The sequence below is a fragment of the Sorex fumeus genome, unplaced genomic scaffold (assembly GCF_029834395.1).
Source record: "Sorex fumeus unplaced genomic scaffold, SorFum_2.1 ptg000079l, whole genome shotgun sequence".
Taxonomy (NCBI): domain Eukaryota; kingdom Metazoa; phylum Chordata; class Mammalia; order Eulipotyphla; family Soricidae; genus Sorex; species Sorex fumeus.
This window is the reverse complement of record NW_026606136.1, coordinates 7879922-7900047: the sequence shown is the minus strand read 5'-3', so window position 1 is coordinate 7900047 and position 20126 is coordinate 7879922. Positions and strand designations below refer to the sequence as shown.

The 20126-nt window shown below is 52.0% G+C and overlaps 1 protein-coding gene across 2 annotated transcripts in view; it reads right to left on the bottom strand.

Moving 5' to 3' along the window:
* Positions 1-759: 759 nt before the first annotated feature.
* The window catches only part of SOS1 (SOS Ras/Rac guanine nucleotide exchange factor 1), a 113507-nt gene continuing 94140 nt past the window's right edge, over positions 760-20126 (bottom strand). For both annotated transcript variants that reach the window (XM_056130570.1, XM_056130571.1), the window contains 5 exons: positions 12418-12590; positions 11926-12042; positions 9699-9963; positions 2586-2704; positions 760-1922 (listed from right to left, as the gene is read on the bottom strand). In XM_056130570.1, coding sequence (XP_055986545.1) covers positions 1461-1922; positions 2586-2704; positions 9699-9963; positions 11926-12042; positions 12418-12590 — 1136 coding nt within the window. In that variant the 3' untranslated portion in view covers positions 760-1460. The remainder of the gene's footprint in view (positions 1923-2585; positions 2705-9698; positions 9964-11925; positions 12043-12417; positions 12591-20126) is intronic.

Sequence of the window (20126 nt, the reverse complement as noted above, 5' to 3'; positions counted from 1 at the left end):
CCCTCATTCTTATTTTTAAAATAAAGGACTCTATTTGGAGGACAAGAGTGAATAACCTTTCAATAAATTTGGAAATGTATACCTAATTGTTGCTTCTTTAAAAATGCTTCAGGATGAAGCGCCTCTTTCTACTATTGACCAGTGCATTTAAACAAATTCATCCTTGGAATCTTCCTGTCCTGAGCCAGAAGTAAACGGTTTAGGACCTTCCCCTCGGAGTGTTCCCTTTGGGGCTGTGCTTTCAGAAAGTCCCGCTGTGGTGATTTGTCTCTGAGTTCGGCAGGTCAGTGGTGACGCATTCATCTTCCTGACCACTTCTTTTTTTTTTTTTTTGCTTTTTGGGTCACACCCAGCAATGCACAGGGGTTCCTCCTGGCTCTGCACTCAGGAATTGCTCCTGGAGGTGCTTGGGGGACCCTATGAGATGCCGGGGACTGAACCCAGGTCAGCCGCGTGCAAGGCAAACGCCCTACCCGCTGTGCTATTGCTCCAGCCCCCAATACAGACTTTAAACTGTATGTACGTTGTGCAAGAAATGAGGAAACCTGTCTAAAGTCCTGTTAAGAGCCCACCCTACCCCAGCGCAGCCTCTCCCGCCGGCAGCCTGTCTCTCTGCTCCTCCCGAGGGCATGTCCACTCCGCAGTCGCCAGGGCGGCCCCCAGCGCCACCTTTATGCTCAGAGCTCGTGTGGGTTTCAGTGGAAAGAAACGAGAACCAACCACTTTGTCCATATAATAATTTAATATATGACAGCCAAACAAAGTATCTGTATCTTTATTCAATTAAATTAAAACAGGCCTGCCAATTATATTATTGAACATTCACTATATACACGTGACCAGGGCGCACCCGGGAACACGAGCCGCGGGGAGGCCGGGCAGGGGCCGCGTCCCCCTCGCGTGGCAGGGGGCCAGTAAACTCTCGTGAGGGGACGGGGCGGCAGCCTCGCACTGATGAACAGTCCAGAACGGGAGTCGGCTGCCCGACAGCTGCCGCTTCCGAGTCCTTCCGTGCCGGTGGCCCGGCCTCTCCCCGCAGCCAACGCCACGTCTCGTCTGTCGGGAGGGTGGAGAATGTTCCTAAACGGGGATCATTATTCTTAAAAACAAAAACAAAAGTACCTCTTTGGTGAAGCCTCGGCGCCCACCCGCACGCAGGCTGCGGTCCCCGCCGGCCGACTGCTCAGCCCCTCGGTGGCTAGAAACTACTCTGGCGCAGGGCCGGGCGGAGGGCACGGGCGCCCGCCCGCCCCGTCGGAGATTCCTTCTTACAAAGTGCATGAGAGTCCGAGTTACAAAAACCGTCATCACCGGCCCGAGTCCCGTCCCTCGGTCGCGAGGCCACGGGAGAGGCCTGTGGCCGCCGTCCAGTCCTCTGGCCCGGGCTCCCCTCGACGGTCACTCGCGCTGACCCTTGGGCCGGGTCCTGCTGCCTGGAGGCGGTGGTCGCTGTCCGGGAGTCAGGAGGAGTGGGCGTTCTCCAGCAGCGGGGGCCCGTCCCTGTGCACGGACGGGTGCGTGTGCTCCCGTTTGTAAGTTTTTGGCGGGAGTTTGGGGATGAGCTGCGAGGTGCTCTGCCGTGGGGGCACGGGCGGCCCGGGGGCCGGGTGCGGCGCCGCCTGGGAGGCGGGGGGCGAGGGCAGCTGTCTCCGGGGGCCGTGGGGGGACGGCGGCGCGAACGGGGAGGGGCTGTTGGGGAAGAAGGCGTTGCCGTGGTCACTCTTTTTGCCCAGCGGGGGGGGCTGCAGGTGGAGCGGGGAGCTGGAGAAGACGTCGGGGGTCCGCACGGGCTCTCGCGGCGGCACCAGCGGGGGGCTGGGGCTGTCGGGGGCTTCCGACAGCGAGTAGCGCGGGGAGTAGGCCTTGGCCGTGGGCTGCCGCGGGGGGATGGCGGGCGGGTTGTCCAGGTGCTTGGACATCATCTGCACGGGAGGAAAGGACGCGCGTGAGGGCCTGCGCGGCGGGATGTGCGAGTCACGGCGGCGTCTGCGCGCGGGCCACTCACGCAAGCCGGGCTCGGGGCTCGGGCCTTGTGTTTCCAAGGGGCTGCCTGCTAGCTCATTAAACGGTGATTTTTCTCAATTATCTTACTTTGTAAGTTATTTTTCTCAACATCTGCTTGGTCGTGCTTACCCCAACATAAAATCATTTCCGAGTTAAGTTGCCAGTTGACAGTGTTAAAATCACAGGGCATTTCCCGAGGCTCTGCGTGCTGTGCTCCGCGCAGTGGCACGGAAATGAGGTGGACCAAGGGGCAAAGGAGCCCCAGGAGCCTCCCGAGGCGCGAGGGGGCAGACAGGGCTTTGAGCGTGGGCTGCAGCCCGTGCCCCCTCCCACGCCCTCAAGGCAGGCACGCAGGTCACCACCGAGGGACACTCCCTCACTGTCTGGCTCGAGAGACCAAACCTGCTTTCCCACCGCACCCACAGCTGAGATTAACCAGGGTTTTGGACACATGCCCCCCACCGGCCCCCCGGAAGACCCCCACTCTCAGGAGCAAAGCATCACCCATGCCGCGAGCGCCCTGCCCCCTGCCCCCTGCCCCGGGGCCCGGGCAGACCCCGGTAACCGGGTTTCTGCTCTACCTTAGATGGCGACGACTCCGCCGGCGCCGATTCTGGCCGTCTCCGCGGAGGAACGGGCGGGGGTACAGACGCCCCGTCAGTGCCCCTCGAGAGGCTGATAGATGACACGGAAGCAGACCCTGTGGGAGGCCACAGTTTCAATGCGCAAAGTTCAGAACCGTCATTTCACTACTAGCCCTGAAACGGTTTAGCTGGACATGGCTCGTATTTTTTCTAAGAAATAGAGTATAAAAAGCAGTCCGACAAGCTAGAATTTCCTTTATTAGAGCAGAATGCAAAAGAAGCATGCAGAATTTTCAGGGGGGGGAAAAAAGCTGCCAAAGACAGTTATTTTGCTTCTTGAACAAAATAACCACCCCACTGTTACTCTTATTAGAATTTCAAATTTGAGTCTGAATCTCAGATTACCGGAAGAGAAAATATTAGTTTCTAATACTGGAGCACTGATTTCTGTTAAACTTTTGCTGATGGACGCATTAACCGTCTCCCTCCGCCGTCCCCCAGACTTCCTGGGACTTTCCTAGCGCCCACTGGGAGCCCTTCAGAGGGGTCTAGCAGGATCCTCGTGGCTCTCAGGGGTCCCGGGGGAGGGGCACGCCTCATGTCACTAGGCTGGGCAGAGGTCCCCTCGGAGCTCGGCAGGCCCATCTCACTCTAGACCCACGGCCTGGCAAGGGGCAGACCACTGAAGGGGCCTGAGGCAGCAGGTCCAGGGAGCCAGTTTCAAGGCACCTGCAGAGAGGTGAGTCAGACCTCCAGCTGGAACCGATCTTAGACATCAACGGCGGTCATTCTACTTTGAAAGTCATCCATAAAATTGAGAGCCAGTTTGCAAAAATGATTAAGAATATCTGAATAAAACTTCAATCATTCAAAATTAAAGTACTTGGCAGGTTCTTTTTTTTCCTTTAATGGTTGCTTCATTTTGTCAGTTAAACAATGTAACAAGTAGAAGTTTTCAAAAGAGTGCTCTGTGTACTGACAGTATTTAAAATGATCAATATTTTGATCACCAACCTTTTTTCTTAAGAGATGTTCTAAGTTAATGTAGCTTATAATTATTTTCTAATGTTTCCATTTTGAAGTCATTTGTACGAAAAGACAAAAAATTTACCTATTTAAAATCATGAAATAAATTGTTAGTTTATGTTAGGATGAATGGCAGATATCAACAATGAAAATTTATTTTGCTTGAGTGATGAATACATAGGCCACGTTACTCGAGTCACAGTTAAGATGCTTCTGAAGCCAAACAGGCGTTATGCGATCAGTACTGTTGCCAGAAGATGCATCCTGTGATTCCCACGTGGCGCGGGGAACCGTGTACCCAGTTAATTACACGCATGCTTGTGTGTTAAAGTTGGTCGTGAAATGTGTTTAGAACTTTGGAAAAAAAAAGAAGCGGTTAAGCGTGGAAGCCACCCATTTAATTTTCTTGTAAAGGAGAAAATAGGTTCTACGAAAGAGCACGAGAGTGTCTAGGCCAAAGCCGATCACTTAGGACGAGCTAGCACAGGGGAAGCTCGCTGTCAGATGCTGCAAGCAAGCGTGGGCAGCAGCGTGGCGGGAGCTTAGCAGGGCCTGGGCCGCCTCAGAGCCAAAGCACGGGAGGCTTAACCAGATATACTGACGTGGGCCGTGGGGCTGTGCCACCTGGATAAACACGGTATCGCTGCCTGCGAAAGGAAACAAGGAAAAGGAGGTTTTTTTCCTCTTGCATCAATATATTCAACTCATCTGTAAAATTTATGATAGAAAATGCTATTTTTGTCATCCTAATTCTCAATAATGGAATACGGTCTATCAAACAGCTCAATACTGCTTTGAGGAAAATAAAGAATTAAACTGAGTTAATATATTGGGAATTTTGAAGCTCCTTTTAGACCCACGACCTGATGACACGACCCACACGAGAAGCAATCACGGACCGTCCCTGAGCTCTCCTACAACACGGGAGACGTAAATGCCATACATCAAACGTCAGTTTCGCAATCTCCAAGCTATCACATAAGTAGTGAAGCGGGAAATGAAAGAGACATTCTTACTATACTATCTGTGAAAAAACCATATATATGTATATTTGCTTTTTGGGTCACTCCCAGCGATGCTCTGGGGTTACTCCTGGCTCTGCACTCAGGAGTTACTCCTGGCGGTGCTCGGGGGACCCTATGGGATGCTGGGAATCGAACCCGGGTCGGCCGCGTGTAAGGCAAATGCCCTACCCGCTGTGCTGTCGCGCCAGCCCCAGATCTGTGTAGCACTAAGCAAGACTGAGAACAGCTTTTCCTTCCAATTTTTATTCTTTTCTGCTGGCGTCACGCCTGGTGTGCTCAGGTCATGACTGACCCTGGTGGGGCTCAGGACAATATGGGGGGGGCAGGGGTGCAGGGAGTCCAACCGGGCAGGCGGGCAGTGTGCGAGGCAAGCGCACCCCCCACTTACAGAGAGAAGATGGGGCCCGAGAAGTAGCACCTTTTTTTTGGGCTTTTTTGGGTCACACCCAGCGATGCTCAGGGGTTCCTCCTGGCTCTGCACTCAGGAATCACACCTGGTGGTGCTTGCGGGACCATATGGGATGCTGGGAATCGAACCCGGGTCTGCCATGTGCAAGGAGAATGCCCTCCCCGCTGTACTATCGCTCCAGATCCTAATATCTTGGTTTCACTGCCTGGAAAACATGACTCAGATTTTGTGTGTGTGGCTGTCATCTGTGATTTTGGCGCCACACCCGGCAGTGCTCGGGGCTTACTGCTGGCCTGTGCTCCGCGATCATTCCGGGCAGGCTGGGGGCCGCCCGGGGTCCCCGAGGCCGAGCCTGGGTTGGCCGAGTACAGGGCAAGTGCCCTTCCCCTGTACTTTCCCTGCAGGCTGTAATAACACGCCAGGAATTCTTGTCAGGTACCAAACACGTTCAATGACAGTGACTCAGTAGTGAAATCCGATGAATTTAAAGAGCAGGACGAATCTGTCAGCCATAAATTCCAGATCAGATCACTGCCCATTAGGACCTCCGGGAGGGCCTAGAAGCACTGGTGCCAAGGTGCAAAGCCAGGCGCGTGGCCTCGAGGAAGTGGATGTGTGCCAGGGCTGAGGCCACCGTGGAGACATTCCCTGCTTACGGGGCGCCGCAGGAGCGAGCTTTCGCAGACAGGCAAGCAGAGCGTCACGGTTAGCTTCTGTTCCGTGCGTCACTGACAAGATTTCTGGGTGCAGCAAATATTCCCGGCTCCGGGGGCGTCCAGAGGGCGGGGCTGGGGGCACCCCCTGGGCCCAGGGAAGTGCCTGCCACCGGCTGGTGTCTCGCTGCTCACCCGAGTGAGCGCAGGCTCCAAGAGGTGGGGGTGACGAGGGGGCGGTTTCCTGTCCTCTGCGCCCTCCAGCCAGCGGCCAGCCTTGCCCTGCCCGGGCTGGTCACCTTGGTCACACCGGTCACGGCTCAGCACCCCCCACCTCGTGTATCCTGGGGTCGCTCTCGGTGGCAGTGACAAGAGCAGCGCCCGCCGGGGAGCTCCCGCGTGTGTCTCTGCGCTGTGTCTCCTGTGTCATCAAGACTCGAGTTACCAGAGATAAGACGCGCTTGGCAAGGCCCACGACAGGTACTGAGTGAATAAACCAATGTCCGCTTTTAAAATAATGTATTTTTTCCCCTTCCATTTCCTTTTTGTCTCTGGGCCACACCTGCCTGTACTCAGGGCCACTCCTGGCGGTGCTAGTAGACCATCTGCCGTGCCCGGAACAGAGCCAAGGGCAGCACCAGGCCCGGCCAGCCCCTGTGCTGTCTCTCCATGTCAGGGCATTACTGAAACAACTTAAAAGTACTTGTGGAACTGGTGTAAATTCTAATCAAACTTCTCTCTCTCTTTTTTTTTAAATTTTGGGCCACATCCTGCGATGCCCAGGGAGCACTCCTGGCAGTGCTCGGGACTGTCAGGGCGGTCAGCACATGATGACAAGCCCCTGCTGCTCTGCGGCTCTCTCCCGCCAGCCCCCGCACGCCGCGGACACGAGAATGTGCGGAGTGATCCTGGCAGCCCTCTGGGGGAGGCATCCCTGGGCCCCCACTCTGGGGCAGCCGTGGGGCCACTGCAGACGAGGCCCCCAGTGCACACAGGTCACTTACAAATCACAGGGAAAAGTCCACAGACAGGCCACGTTGTTCTGGCTATCGGGTCAGGCGTTTCAACTTCTACTAGGAGCGAAAGAGGACTGATAATTTCCTTAAAAAACGGAAGAAACTGGGCCAGAGAGACAGCACAGCGGGGAGGACGTTTGCCTTGTACGAGGCCGACCCGGGTTCGATGCCGGCATCCCGTGTGGTCCCCCAAGCACTGTTCGGAGTGATTCCTGAGTGCAGAGCCAGGAGTAAGCCCTGAGCATTGCCGGGTGTACCCCCCCCCCCAAATACCCCACAAGAACAAAAGAGAGAAACTGCGGTCAGGGCCTAGCTCAGGTGCTGGCTACCGTGTGGAGGAGCCTGGACCCCCAGGAAGCTGGGCTGAGGCCTGACCTCCAGGCCCATGTTCACGGCATCTCGTCTCTGCCCCTGGCTGATTTCCAGTCAGGCAAAGCCCGTGTTTTCTCTTGAACACGCTCTTTCTCTCTCCTGTCTTCTCAAGTAAGACTCAGTGAAAAGTACCTTGCTTCACCAAAAACAGGTGTCTGGCTGAGTGTCATTCTTCGGTGAGTGACACAGCTCACTGATCCCGCCCCCGTCCAAGGGGCCTGACAAAGACCCAGTCCCGGGGAGGGAGCTCTCCCGCCCGCTCCCCAAATGACAAAAAAGCAGAATTTACGAACTGATTGCTTTCCTGGATTTCTCACTCACGCCAAAATCTTTGAAACATCCAAAGTTATCTGCTCTACACAAATCAACAAAACAAGACCCACTCTGCGAACAGTTAAATGAGAATAATGATCTGAGGGTCGGTATCTGGCAGAAAATGCTGCTTTTCTTTCGTTACTTCAGTGGGCCAGCAAAGTGGGGTCAACAAACGGGGATTTTTAAAAGCCACAAAACAGGTTTCTATCTAACAAGACTTCATAATCCTCAGGTGTCAGAGTAAACCCAGAATAATAGCATTAAAAAAAAATGGATGTGAAAAGGTAAGGCCCTGGGTAATTACAGAAGTATGTACTAAGCGGAAGTAAAGACCCTGGGTCAAATATCAGAGGCCTCCAGAGAGAATTTTGAAACGATTCTCTGACTGGGTATAAATCTTCAAAATCTAGTTTGAGGGGCTGGAGCGATAGCACAGCGGGGAGGGTGTTTGCCTTTCACGCAGCCAAGATGGCAGATACAGGTTCGATTCCCAGCAGCCCATATGGTCCCCCAGGCACCGCCAGGAGCGATTCCTGAGTGCATGAGCCAGGAGTAACCCCTGAGCATCGCCGGGTGTGACCCAAAAAGAAAAAAAAAATCTAGTTTGACTTTTCAGCATCAATATTGCAAACAGAGAGAGAGAGAGAGCAAGAGAGAGAGAGAGAGAGAGAGAGAGAGAGAGAGAGAGAGAGAGCGCACTCGCGAACTCGCGTTTGCCATAGAGGCAGGGACGGACATTGGTGCTGGAATGTGCCCTGGTGCAGGGACGGGTGCTGGAACACGGCATGACTGAAACCTAATCGTGAACAGCTTCGAATGGCTCTATTTCACTGTGATTCAATTCAAAAATCTAGTCTGATTCCCAGAGGCACAGACAAATTTGTTTTCTTTAAAATCAGAAAGCTCACTTGCGGTCTTGGGAGACCAGCCAGCGTTCCCGCGTGCAGGGGCTGCCGGCAGCAGCAGGTCTGTCTGTCCAGCCAGGGTGGCACCTGGTCTGCACGGAACCAAGGCTTGTGACCAGATTCGGGCTCTGACTTACTAAGGAACACATCTGTGTCCTTAGCATGGCCTTAAAGCTCAACCTGAAGTTGCTCATAAAACACAGAAGCAGGCGAGGCAGATTTAGGTCGCATTCTCTTGGAAGGGCTCGGATGGGCGAGAGGCTTAGCTGGCGGCCAGGGGCCCCATGTGCTTACGAAGCATTTAAATATGCTGGCCATTACTGAAGCAGGAGCTAGAGCAAATGCACGTTGGATTTTGGAGACTTTTAAACAAAACAGAGAATGTAAGAACAGTGCATTTTATGTTCGTCTGCTCAAATATTCCACATAGAGTGGGTTAAATAAAACATATGACTAACTTTCACCTAATTCTTTTGCTTTTTCGGGGGGACACACCTGGCAGTGCTCAGGACTCAGTCCTGAAGAGGCATGGCGCACCAGCTCCGGACCCCTTTCTGCTTTTGTCCCTGTGGCTCTGTGACCCTCACGGTCACACGGTGCTTCATTTCTAGTGGACAACACGAGGCCAGAGACCAGCAAGGCTGGGCGGTTCAGTGGTCAGGGCTAAGCCTGAGACAGCAGAGAAGGCGCTTCCTCGGGCAGCGCAGATGGGGCACCGGGGGGGGGGGGGGGGGGGCCGAGAGCCCCTCCGCATCTGCTGCTTCCAGGCAGATCCCAGAGGAGTGCTCTGTGACTCTGGGGCCACACTGAGTGTGCTGAGGGCTCCAAGGACCACAGGTGGTGCCGGGAACTGAACCCAGGCCGGGAGTGTGCGAGGCCAGCGCCCTGCCCCTGCACTGCCACTCTGGCCATCAGTGATTTTTTCCTCCCCCCTGAAAAGGCCAACAAGTGAGTCTGGGGACCTTGGGCAAAAAAGTAGGAATTTTGATGTGGTAACTGCGAAGTTCAAAAGCTGTGAGTTTGGCGAGGAGAAATGCGGTTCTCCACAGAGCACACAAAACCACCAGCTCTGCAGGCGCGGCTACAGCCTGGGCCGACATTCCCTGTCGCTTCGGAGCCACCTTTGTCCTCTCTGACCATGAAGGAGTGTTTGACACTCGACACTCGCCACTGCCAAACAGTTACTCAAAGTCTCCGTTACTAATTTCCTCCCTGGGCCTTTCAGTAACGAACAGCAGATTTGAAGAGAACCGTTCGAACAGGTTCTTTCGAATCTTTCGAAACTGTGTTTGTGGGTGAGTTTTGAGAAATCAAGAAATCACAGATCCTTGGTTTCTGGTATCTATCGCACCGCTGACTCCTCCCCAGCGCTTAAACGCCGACACCTACTTGAGTGGAATGGGCTCGAGTGCTCCGAGTCGAACACGCTGCAGACGTCGGTGGCGCTGGAGGCCCCGGAGGCGGGCGGGGGCGTGAGCGGCGTGCGGGGGGAGTTGGGTGCCGACGCGGTGCTCTCCGCCTCGTTCTCGTGGATGCGGCTGTAGCTGATCTTCCTGGGCTCCTGCTGCAGGGGTGTTGGGTGTCTCATGGTACCTGGTCTTGGGTTTGACGGACGAACACCGGGAGATTTTAGGGGATAGCTATATTTTTTTGGCTGTAGACATATCAAAAGAAACACAATGCTTACAATACTGGCACAGGAAAGAAGGTTCTCCGAACATCCCGGGGAAATCCAACTCCTCTCGGGCTGCTCAACTCCTAGAATCCAGGGAACCGCAAGCCTCTGGAGAAGCTCCAGGAGGAGTGAACTCAAAGTGTCTCGTGTCTGTGAGTCGTGGCTGTCTGAGGCAGACGGAGGCCGCTGCTCTGGTTTGGAAGTGCCAGGGAAGAATCTAGAGCCTCACATGCACGGCCAGTGCCGCACCTCTGAGATACACGCGGATGCGGGAGTGCACCTTCCAAAGGACTGGGTTTTAGTTCTTAGAAAAAAAAATCCTGGTGGATGGAAAGCCCCAACATACACGATACATTTCTCCAGCCCCGTCCCTCGACCTGCCCCTCCCTGCTTTCACAAAAGAATCTGCTGAATTTAACTGGCTGGGAAAGCCAGAACCATCATCGTTGGTGCGAGCATCTCACCACTCTGTGAAACACGACAGGATCACGGTGTGCTGCTTGGGGAGGAATCGAGCTACCTAAGCGTTTTCCATCTGTGTATGTTGTCTTGCGGAATTCCTTCGGTGATACCCTGGCTTACTGTTTCTGATCATCTTTCCTCCTTGTGTTTTTGCCGTGCTCTCTGCCTGGGCCTGCGTGCCACCGGGTGTCTAACTCACTCCAGCCCTGAAGATCCATCTTTTTAAAAAACTGTTTTGTCTGTTTTTTAAAACGAATTTTTATTAAAACCCCAGATTTACAAATTTGTTCGAATATAGTTGTTTCTGGCGTTTTAATGTTCTAACACCACGAGTGTGACCTTCCCTCCACCAACATCCCTGGTTTCCTTCCCAGCCCCAAACTGCCCCCGTAGGCACAAAACAAATTTACTTTATATTGCTTATTCCAACAAAAGCTTAAGAGTCACAAATAGAATGATCAGAAAATAGATCAGCAAAAGCCAGTCTGTGATTGCTATGACTTTAACCTATGAACACAAGGAAATTAAAGCCATTTAGTACGGTAAAATGCCTATTCTTACATGTACGTAAGTTTTCAATTCTGGAATCTATAAAATATATTGCATTAAATATTATTTTGTACTTGGATCTCACTAAGGTAGAAATCTGATAGGTAAGACATGATTATTCCCATGGTGAAAAAAAGTTTTAGATTTTTTTTTCTTGTTCGTTCAAGAAATTTATCTTGAACATGAGATTTATCTCGGTCACCTGCAAGCTGTTTTTCGCTCACTTCTTATTTTTGTGTTTCTGGGCCACCCCAGCAGTGCTGGGAGTTATTTCTGGCTCTGCACTCAGGCTCACTCCTGGTGGTGTCCAGGGGGCCAGCTGGGGTCCTGGGGATGGAGAGCCGCGTGCCAGGCAGTGCCCCCCTCAGCTCTCCGGCCCCTTCTTGAATTTCTTTCTTCTTGTTTTCACTCCTGAGTTCTTATGAGAGAGCTTATATTTGAATCAGTGAAGTGATAATAGTATACTTCACTGCCAATAACATAAAACAATGGAAATAATTTTCCCAAAGAAAGTATCTGTAGCCCAATTTGGCATATTTATAATGAATAATTCACAGTTAAAAATTCCAGTAAGTTATGTAAAGTGCCAAGTATATATCAGTGTAAGTAAATGAACGATTCAAATTTCCTACCTTTAAATCTCGAATAACATTTTTGTCAAAAAATAAGCACATATAAGCCCAATTTCTTTTATTCGCTGTATCAAGGTTTATTCTGGATATCAAAGTTCACTGACTAATGGAACCAAGTGGGTCACGTGATTCTATAGATCAGAAGGGTTTTATTGAGTGTTCCTTGGCGCTTCTATCACGTTTGTGAACGCCTTCACCTGAAACCAGTCCATCTAGTACATTGGGGGCACTACCGATAAAGCACGAAGACTGCAAAAATCTATAAATGAAAAAGAAATACAGATATATGACCACTTACAAATCGTGGAGGAGGCTTAGCGTTTCGTGGTTCTATTTCCAGGGATTTGTTGAAAAGGTAATCTGTAAATTCTTTTTCCATGCTACTTCCCATCGGATTCAAGTTTTCAAAGAACCTCTAAATGCAAAGAAACAAACATCAATATGATAATCAACTTGAAATTAATGAAAATTTAAGAAAATATTTACCATAAGAAACCTTTTTTTTTTTGCTTTCTGGGTCACACCCGGCTATGCACAGGGGTTACTCCTGGCTCTGTACTCAGGAGTTACTCCTGGCGGTACTCAGGGGAGCATATGGGATGCTGGGAATCGAACCCGGGTTGGCCGCGTGCAAGGCAAATGCCCCACTTGCTGTGCTATCGCTCCAGCCCAAGAGAACCGTACTGATTTTACGCTTTATTTTATTTTTTCTCCGCGAGGAGATAAGTTTTTTCGATCCGGTGATTTCTAAGTTCAGCCAGAGATTCGCATCCCCGACGATCAAACTCGCCTTCATGTCGGATTCTACGCGTAAGCAGTAAGGCTGGTTCTGGTACTGCTGGATCTCCCCCGTTATCTCCGCGACTTTCCTCCGCTTGCTGAAGTTGATGAGCTCTTTCCCATGCCGCTTGAGGACCTCAGGGTTGCCTTCTTCTGTTTTCAAGATGTTAGTGAGATAAATCCCTGGAAGACACAAAGACATCATCTCTAAGGAGGGAAGAGCAGCTTCTGCACTCGCGGGCACCACCTCAGTGACCAGCCGGGCCAGGCCACACCCCTGCTCTGTGGAAAGCTGGGCAGAGACAGATTAAAAAAAAAACAAATATCAACTTACTGTTACAGACAGGTCTTATAAGTGTCTCCCTCCCCCAGAAGAACAGAATCAATACATTTATTTTCATTCGGGGGGAATAAGCCATCCCCTATGTCCCTCAAGGGTATGTATTCAGATTTTGTCACAACTTTGTCATGACAAAGTTATTTTACTATTAAGAATTTTAGAAATAACTTCTCGCTTCGAAGACATTTTTGGCAACAGGGGAAATGTCTAATTCACTTTTTTTTGGGTCACACCTGGCGATGCACGGGGCTTACTCCTGGCTTTTGCACTCAGGAATTACTCCTGGTGGTGCTTGGGAGACCATATGGGATGCCGGGGATCGAACCGGGGTCGGCCGCGTGCAAGGCAAACGCCCTACCCGCTGTGCTATCACTCCAGCCCCCAAAAGTTTGATTTTTTCACTTTGACCCACCAAGCACTGTAGCACTGTCCTCCCATTGTTCATCGATTTTCTTGAGCGGGCCCAGTAACGTCTCCACTGTGAGACTTGTTGTTCCTGTGTTTGGTATATCGAAGACGTCACGGGGAGCTTGCGAGGCTTTGCCATGCGGGCGAGATACTCTTGGTAGAGAGGGGCGGAGGAATCGAACCCGGCTTGGCCGGGCTGGCTGCGTGCAAGGCAAACGCCCTACCGCTGTGCTATTGCTCCAGCCCCACATTTTCTTTTTGCTTATTTCTAAGACCCTTCGAAGAGGCTGTAAAGATTCGTAATTTGAAGCAAGACTGTCTGGAGAGGCTTAGCTTGTGGGAGTGTGGAAGAAGCCGCCAATTTCCCGCGCAGGAGCTCCTGTAACTGGGGCGCAGGACCGAGTCGAGTCCTTCCATCACCGGGGGGCTGGTGACTGGCGCTGGCTGCCATCACCGCGGCTGAAACAGCTCCTCCCCAGGCCCGAGCTCCCGTCTGCTTTGGCCACCCCTGCTCCCCGCGGGTCTGAGCTACTAGGGTTCCCTGCGCTTCCGTCTCTCCCGTCCTCGAGTGAGGCCGCGGGCCGCTGTCAGGAGAGAGTGGGTGGCCTGAAGTCCAGGATTGGGAGTGTGTAAGAGCAAACGAAATGCTTCATGGGCTCCGGCTGCAGCCGCAGTCCTCTTGTTGCTCTTCTTGTCCTGGTCTGTGATGCTACTGCCTGTCCCCCGAAAGTACTGCGAGGCGCTTTGGGGGGAGAAGAGTGCCTCTGGGAACCTGAGTGGATTCCCTCAGCAGCGCTGAGAACATGACGGAGGCGCCCAGTCTGGTCACAGACGGGGCAAGGAGAGCGTCACAGGCGAGGCGGCCTCCCGTGAGCCGGGAGACGGGCGCCAGGCCTGCGGGCAGCGGGCGCTGGTTCCCGCTGGCCTGAGCCGGCACGCGCCGGGTGTGCAGGTCCCGGGCTCTGGGCGTGTGGAGGGGCAGGCGGCCGTCACGTCTCGGCCCTTCGCCATCCATCAGAGCGAACGGAACAAGGCGTGGGAGTCCTAAGGAGGAACTGGCGCTTCTGATGCTGCTGTGTGGAGACGGACTCAAAATCCTTTTTTGGTCACATCTTGAGAAAATTAAGTAATTCGCTCAATAGTTGGTAAAGTCCACATCAGCTTGTACTGGCCCTAAAAACGTCCAGGTTTAGGCCCACCCTGGCGTTTCCTGCCCCCCGGGCCCTCCTGGCTCCTCTGCGGGCGGTTCACCATTAGTTCTGGGAGCAGCTCTTGGTCTCTCTGGCTCCTTCACAGCCAGCGAGGTTCTTCTTCCCGTCAACCCTGAGCGGCCGTGTTTGACAAGCAGAGTCATTAAAAATAGGCGAACCTGACGACAAATTAGTTTCCCATCCTGGTCCCATGTCAGCAACCCAATGGGGAGACTTCGTGGGCATTAGTGCAGGGACCAGGCCGTGAAGAGCCTTTCCTGAAGCGCTTCATGCTATCTCGGAGGTGGCCAGACCACAGCACTGCCTTCTGGAAGGGTCACTCTGGCTGTCCTGTGAAGCCAGTGAGGTCAGCAATTAGACTAGAGCCGGGGGCCCGGGCGACGGTACAGCGGGGAGGGCACTTGCCTTGCACACAGCCAACCTGTGCTTGGACCCTAGCACCCCATATGGTCCCCCGAGCCCCCTGGGAGCGATCCCTGAGCACCGCGGAATGAGGCCTTGAAACAAAAAACGGGCAAACGATAGAGCAGGAAGATCCCTCAGCAGGACACAGCCTGGGTGAGACAGTAAGGGCTGATCTGGGGTCTGTGGGGGGTGGCGTGGAGCACATGCGTATCGGAGAGGGGGATTCCCCGAGGGCGCTGACCTGGGGCGGGGGGGGGGGGGGGGTGGACATGCACAATGCGAGTTCCTGAAGGAAGCTGCGGACTCTCCACATAGCATTAGGGGAGAGCGCAGAGTGAAATTCGGAAATCAATCTATTACAAAGGGACGCTGAGCTGAAAGGAGAGCAGAAGATGGAAGACGTGGTACTCACACCTTTCTTCTCATGCTATGCACTAAGAAAAAGTTTAAGCGTTTTCAACTTAGATGTGGATCCTTTGGTCCCCCCCAGCAGTGCCTGGAGGCTGCCTGCGGTGGTGGGTGACGCTGGGGGCGGGCTCCATGCAGTGCCGGACAGACCAGCGACAGCAGAGGTGAAGGCACCGGCCTGACACGCAGTGGACCCTGACGTGGTCTCTGAGCATCACCAAAGCGAGGAGTGAGCCCTGAGTACCACTGGGCATGGCCCAAACCCCTCTTCCTCCCCCAAAGAGCCAACCAGGGCTTCCGCATGCGAGACATGTGCTCCAGCCCTTCGAACCCCCCCCCCCCCAGGCGCCAGATACACTTTGAAAATTAAATGTAGTATATACTTAAACTTAGAAAATTACATATGCATATATAGGTATACATGTGTGTAAATGTATGGCCAGGCCTGCGTACTACGGTTTGCTTCGGTGGTTATTTTAGACCCCTTACACTGGGGAGAGGGACAGCAGTGCCCAGGACGCAAACAGTGATGAAAGAGAGGTGTCACCGTTTGGCTGATTCTTCCCCTAATTTCCCCAGGAATCAGGGCTGGGGTCCTCCGCTCTCATCGTGTCTGCCCACGCTCTAACGCGCACTTTTCTACATTACAGGAGTGTGTTGGCGACGTAATGCCGCACTCAACTGTGTTCTTTGGGGGCAGTGCGATACTTGACGCACTTTCAAAACTAGCCTGGGCCGTGCACCGGGGCTTTCACATGCCTCTGAGTGAACCCGCAGGCTCACCGAGCACAGACGCAAAGGCCCTCAGGGTCTGGGGGGAACAGGAGACAGGCTCTGCACGGCAGGGGAAGGGGACGTGTAAACCCAGGAGACGGCAGGAGAGAGACGCGTGAAGGGGCGGCATGTACGTGGCCAATGGGAGACCCCCGAGGCTCCCCTTACGTGTCAGCCCGCTCGGCCACTCTGCTGTCAGCGGGACCTTGGATTGTAGGGGGAAAAGCCCAGTGTTACCCAGTGCTCGACCTGCATCTTCTGAGGGGGGCAGCAGCAGTGGGGGACTTGAGTGAATGTCCTGGCTTTTCCTTTTGTGAAATGGCCCTCCCACTTCTGCCAGCTGCTGGCACGGACTGTATGTGTGTGTCTGCGCGCGCGCACGGGAACCCTTTGCTTGGGGGCAGCGGGGGTCCCAGGAAAGCCCCTCCTGGAGCAGAGATGCAGTGACCAGACTGACACCGAGAGCGCCAGGAAGGAGGCAGGCTCCAAACCGCAGGCGGAGATGCTCTTTAAAGGTCTGAGACAGACAGCAGGGCCGAGTGTGAGCTTGCCCGCCGGTCAGGGTGCCGTGGACAGCAGCGGCCAGCGTGCGGGACACCGTGACTAAGTGGCAATGCTGTCATCCAACTGGTTCTTTTTGGCCCATTCTTTCCTTCTGTGGCCACGCGTGCTCGGGGACCATCCTGGTACTGGCCACGAGCCAGCCAGACAGGTCCCGAGAGCATCACCTTCAAGCCCCCTGATACTAAGAAGGTACTCGGGTAACCGCCGAGACACAAGGGAGGGACCGCAGGCTCACTGCCACTGCCCCAGCCCCGGGTGAACGAACTGGTGCCAGTCCCCACATTTAAGAGTAGACGCGACGCTTCTAATGCTTTATCAGGGAGAGGACATACAATGAAAATAGTTGAATCAAGAATTCGGAGGTGGGGAGAATGAATCAGGAAAACACAATTATTAATGACAAAAATCACAGCATAAAAACCAGCAGTGGACAATCAAGGTCTTAAACACCGCAAATTCAAGCTATAAAAGCAAAAATAGAAATGGGACATACACTGCAAACTGGAGCAATTAAAAAAACGACATCTACCCAATCATGCATCTCAATAATAATGAAATTGTCACACTTCTACAGCTGAAACTGAATGCTGGTAGTTTTAATCTAATGTGTCAATGTCTAGCAGAAAACTGCAATGGGAAAAAATGGAAGGAAAAAGCAAAAATTACATCTTATAAAAGACCCCAGACCCAGGTGGTTTTTCTGTTGCAATCACTTAATCACTTAACTTCCTGTTAGTCGTCGATTTGCTCGAGCGGGCGCCAGTAACGTCGCCATTTGTCCCTGTCACGTGCAATATTTAGCTTAAAAGGCAGACAATTTGGAGGCAGAGAGAGTCTCGCAGGCAGGGTGCCTGCCTTGTGATCCTTGTGTACACACGTGCTCCCCCAAACCCTGCGAGGAGGCCCCTGAGCACAGTTGGGTGTGACCCAAGAACCGAAAACAAATAAGAATAGCTAATACTCCATCATATTAGAGTATCATGGAATACAAAAAATGGAAAGTTATTTAACTCATTACAAAGTCAACGAGATGGCAAACAGATCAAAAAGGGAAACGGAAGACTAATCTTATTCACTGAGATGGTGCAACAATTCTTTTTTTTTTTTCTTTTTTTTTGGGTCACACCAAGCCTATGCTCAGGGGTTACTCCTGGCTCATGCACTCAGGAACTACTCCTGGCGGTGCTCGGGGGACCATACAGAATGCTGGGAATTGAACCCGGGTCGGCCGCGTGCAAGGCAAACGCCCTACCCGCTGTGCTATTGCTCCAGCCTCGGGTGCAACAATTCTAAAATGCTAGAATTCATTTATTTACTTAAAAGTCTAACCCCACATCATGAGGCTGAATGTTAGTACATCAGAAGGTTCCGTATTCATCTCTGTAATTTTAGTTTGCTAGACAAGAAAATGTTTTACTGTACTATGACAAGATTTTTTCCTATACATAAACATACTATTATGAAAAATATTTACCTTGCTTTTCTGTTTTTTTGTCTCATTCCCAGCAGTGCTCAGGGTCACCTCTGGGGACAGTGCCAGGGACTGAGTCAGGGTCAGCCACTAATGAGATAAGAGAGGGCCTTATGCCCTGGGGTTGGCAACATTGTGCGATGCTCAAGGCTTACTCTGGGCTCTGCACTCAGATGGGTTCAGGGCATCAGATGGGACCAAACCCGAGTCCACACATTCAAGGCAAATGCCCTGCCCGCTGTAGTGTCTCTGGCCCCAAGGACCTAAAACTCTCTATGATCTTTCCGGCCTGAAAACAATTTTCTTTGCATTAAGCAAAGAGCAAGGGAACACACATTCCTGTTTAAACAGATGAAACGAGAGCTGTTTATCTTTATGGTTTGGCCTCTGCTTGCGAAATTATGACCAACGTCAGACGGCATGATAAAGGATAAAGAAACGAGAGGTACTATCGTGACTGATAGTCCTGATTAAATATTTAGAAAATCTAGGGCCAGAGAGACAGCTCACGGGGCTTGAGCACGTGCTCTGCGTGGGGAAGCCTGGGTTCTATCCCCGCGTCACTGAGCCCACTGAATCCATAAGCACTGCTGTGTCCCCACCCAAATCTAGAAAAATCTTAAAAAAAAAAAAATTCTTGGAATAAAAGAGTATTTTAAATTCTCTATTTAAAAATGAATAGCATTCACAGCAAAAAAGTAATCAGGAAAAAGCTAATTTTTAAAAAAGTCTCATGAAGTTCTTCCAAATTAATCAATAGAATGTTTCAACTGTATTTTTGGGAATTACCCCCATCCCTACAAAGTATCAAAGTTCAGTAGGAAAAAGGAAGACAAACTTGGTAAAGATAAAAGGCAGAAAAGAAACACTGAAAACCATTTTCAAACTCTTTAAAATGATATAGCCTTGTCCTGTCCTCCCCTTGTCTCCACTGTGAGATTTGTTACTGTGTTTGGCATATCAAATAAGCCATGGGGAATTTGCCAGGCTCTGCCGTGCGGGCGGGATACTCTCGGTAGCTTGCCGGGCTCTCTGAGCGGGATGGAGGAATCGAACCCGGGTTGGCCGCATGCAAGGCAAACACCCTACCTGCTATGCTAAAGTAGGGTTTTTAGTCCTGGTCTTACTGCGATCTTTTAAGTTTTGTAATTGTTCTTGACTTCCTGAGTGGTGTTCAGGAAACTCAGGTCCAAAGCGGCGGAGTTGCGTGGGCCGTGCAGTGATGAGGTCGGCTGCAGCGACGCTCGGGGCCCCAGACTCCTGCCGTTCCCCTGTGGTTCCCAGTGAAGCTGGCATGTGCGTCTGGCCACTAAACTCTCTCCTGGGCCCCAGCTCTATTGTTCCGCGTGGTGTGGCTACAGTCCCGGGTGCTGCAGATACTGACAGTCCTCGCGCTCTCCCCCACCAGATGCAGACAGCCAGGATAGAGCCAGACGCCACCAAATGTTCACTGGCGCAGAGGCCAGAGAGACAGTCCAGCGGGGAAGTGCTTGCCTCGCACATGGCCGACCCGGGCTTCAAGCTCCAGCACCCCCTGGAGTCACTCCTGGGTACACAGCCAGGAGTAATCCCTGGACATCGCCAGGTGTGGCCTCAAAAAAACAAAACAAAACAAAACAAAACAAAACTCTTTCAGCCAGTTGAGAATCACTGGTTATAAAGTGCTTTTTAAATTGGGCATTAGTATAAGAAAATATTAATGAAATAATATAATGGGAAAGATGATTATTTATCCAACCTGGATATATAAATAAACGGATGCAGAAATAAATCTGAATTTTATGATTACATGTATGGGAAATTTCCAGAGTGTTTAAGGAAAAAAATTAGATGGGACCAGTAAGTATCAGTTTTGAGCTATGGCAGTAACAAAAAACCTGTTTTAAAAATGAGAAATAATGGGATGCGACTTGCTTCGCCATCTGCTTCCGGGGACAGCCTGGACGGAACCTGCAGGAAGGGGCCCGGCCACACGTGGAAGGCAGGCGGTCTGTGTCCGGGGGCTGATGCGGGCAGAGCACCCACCTCGCCCCAGCCACGCCCGCACTTCCAGGGAAACACACTTTTAAAAACAGGCAATTATAATGGATGAGTTCAGACACTGTCATAGTAGCTTTATGGAATATTACAGAATTACA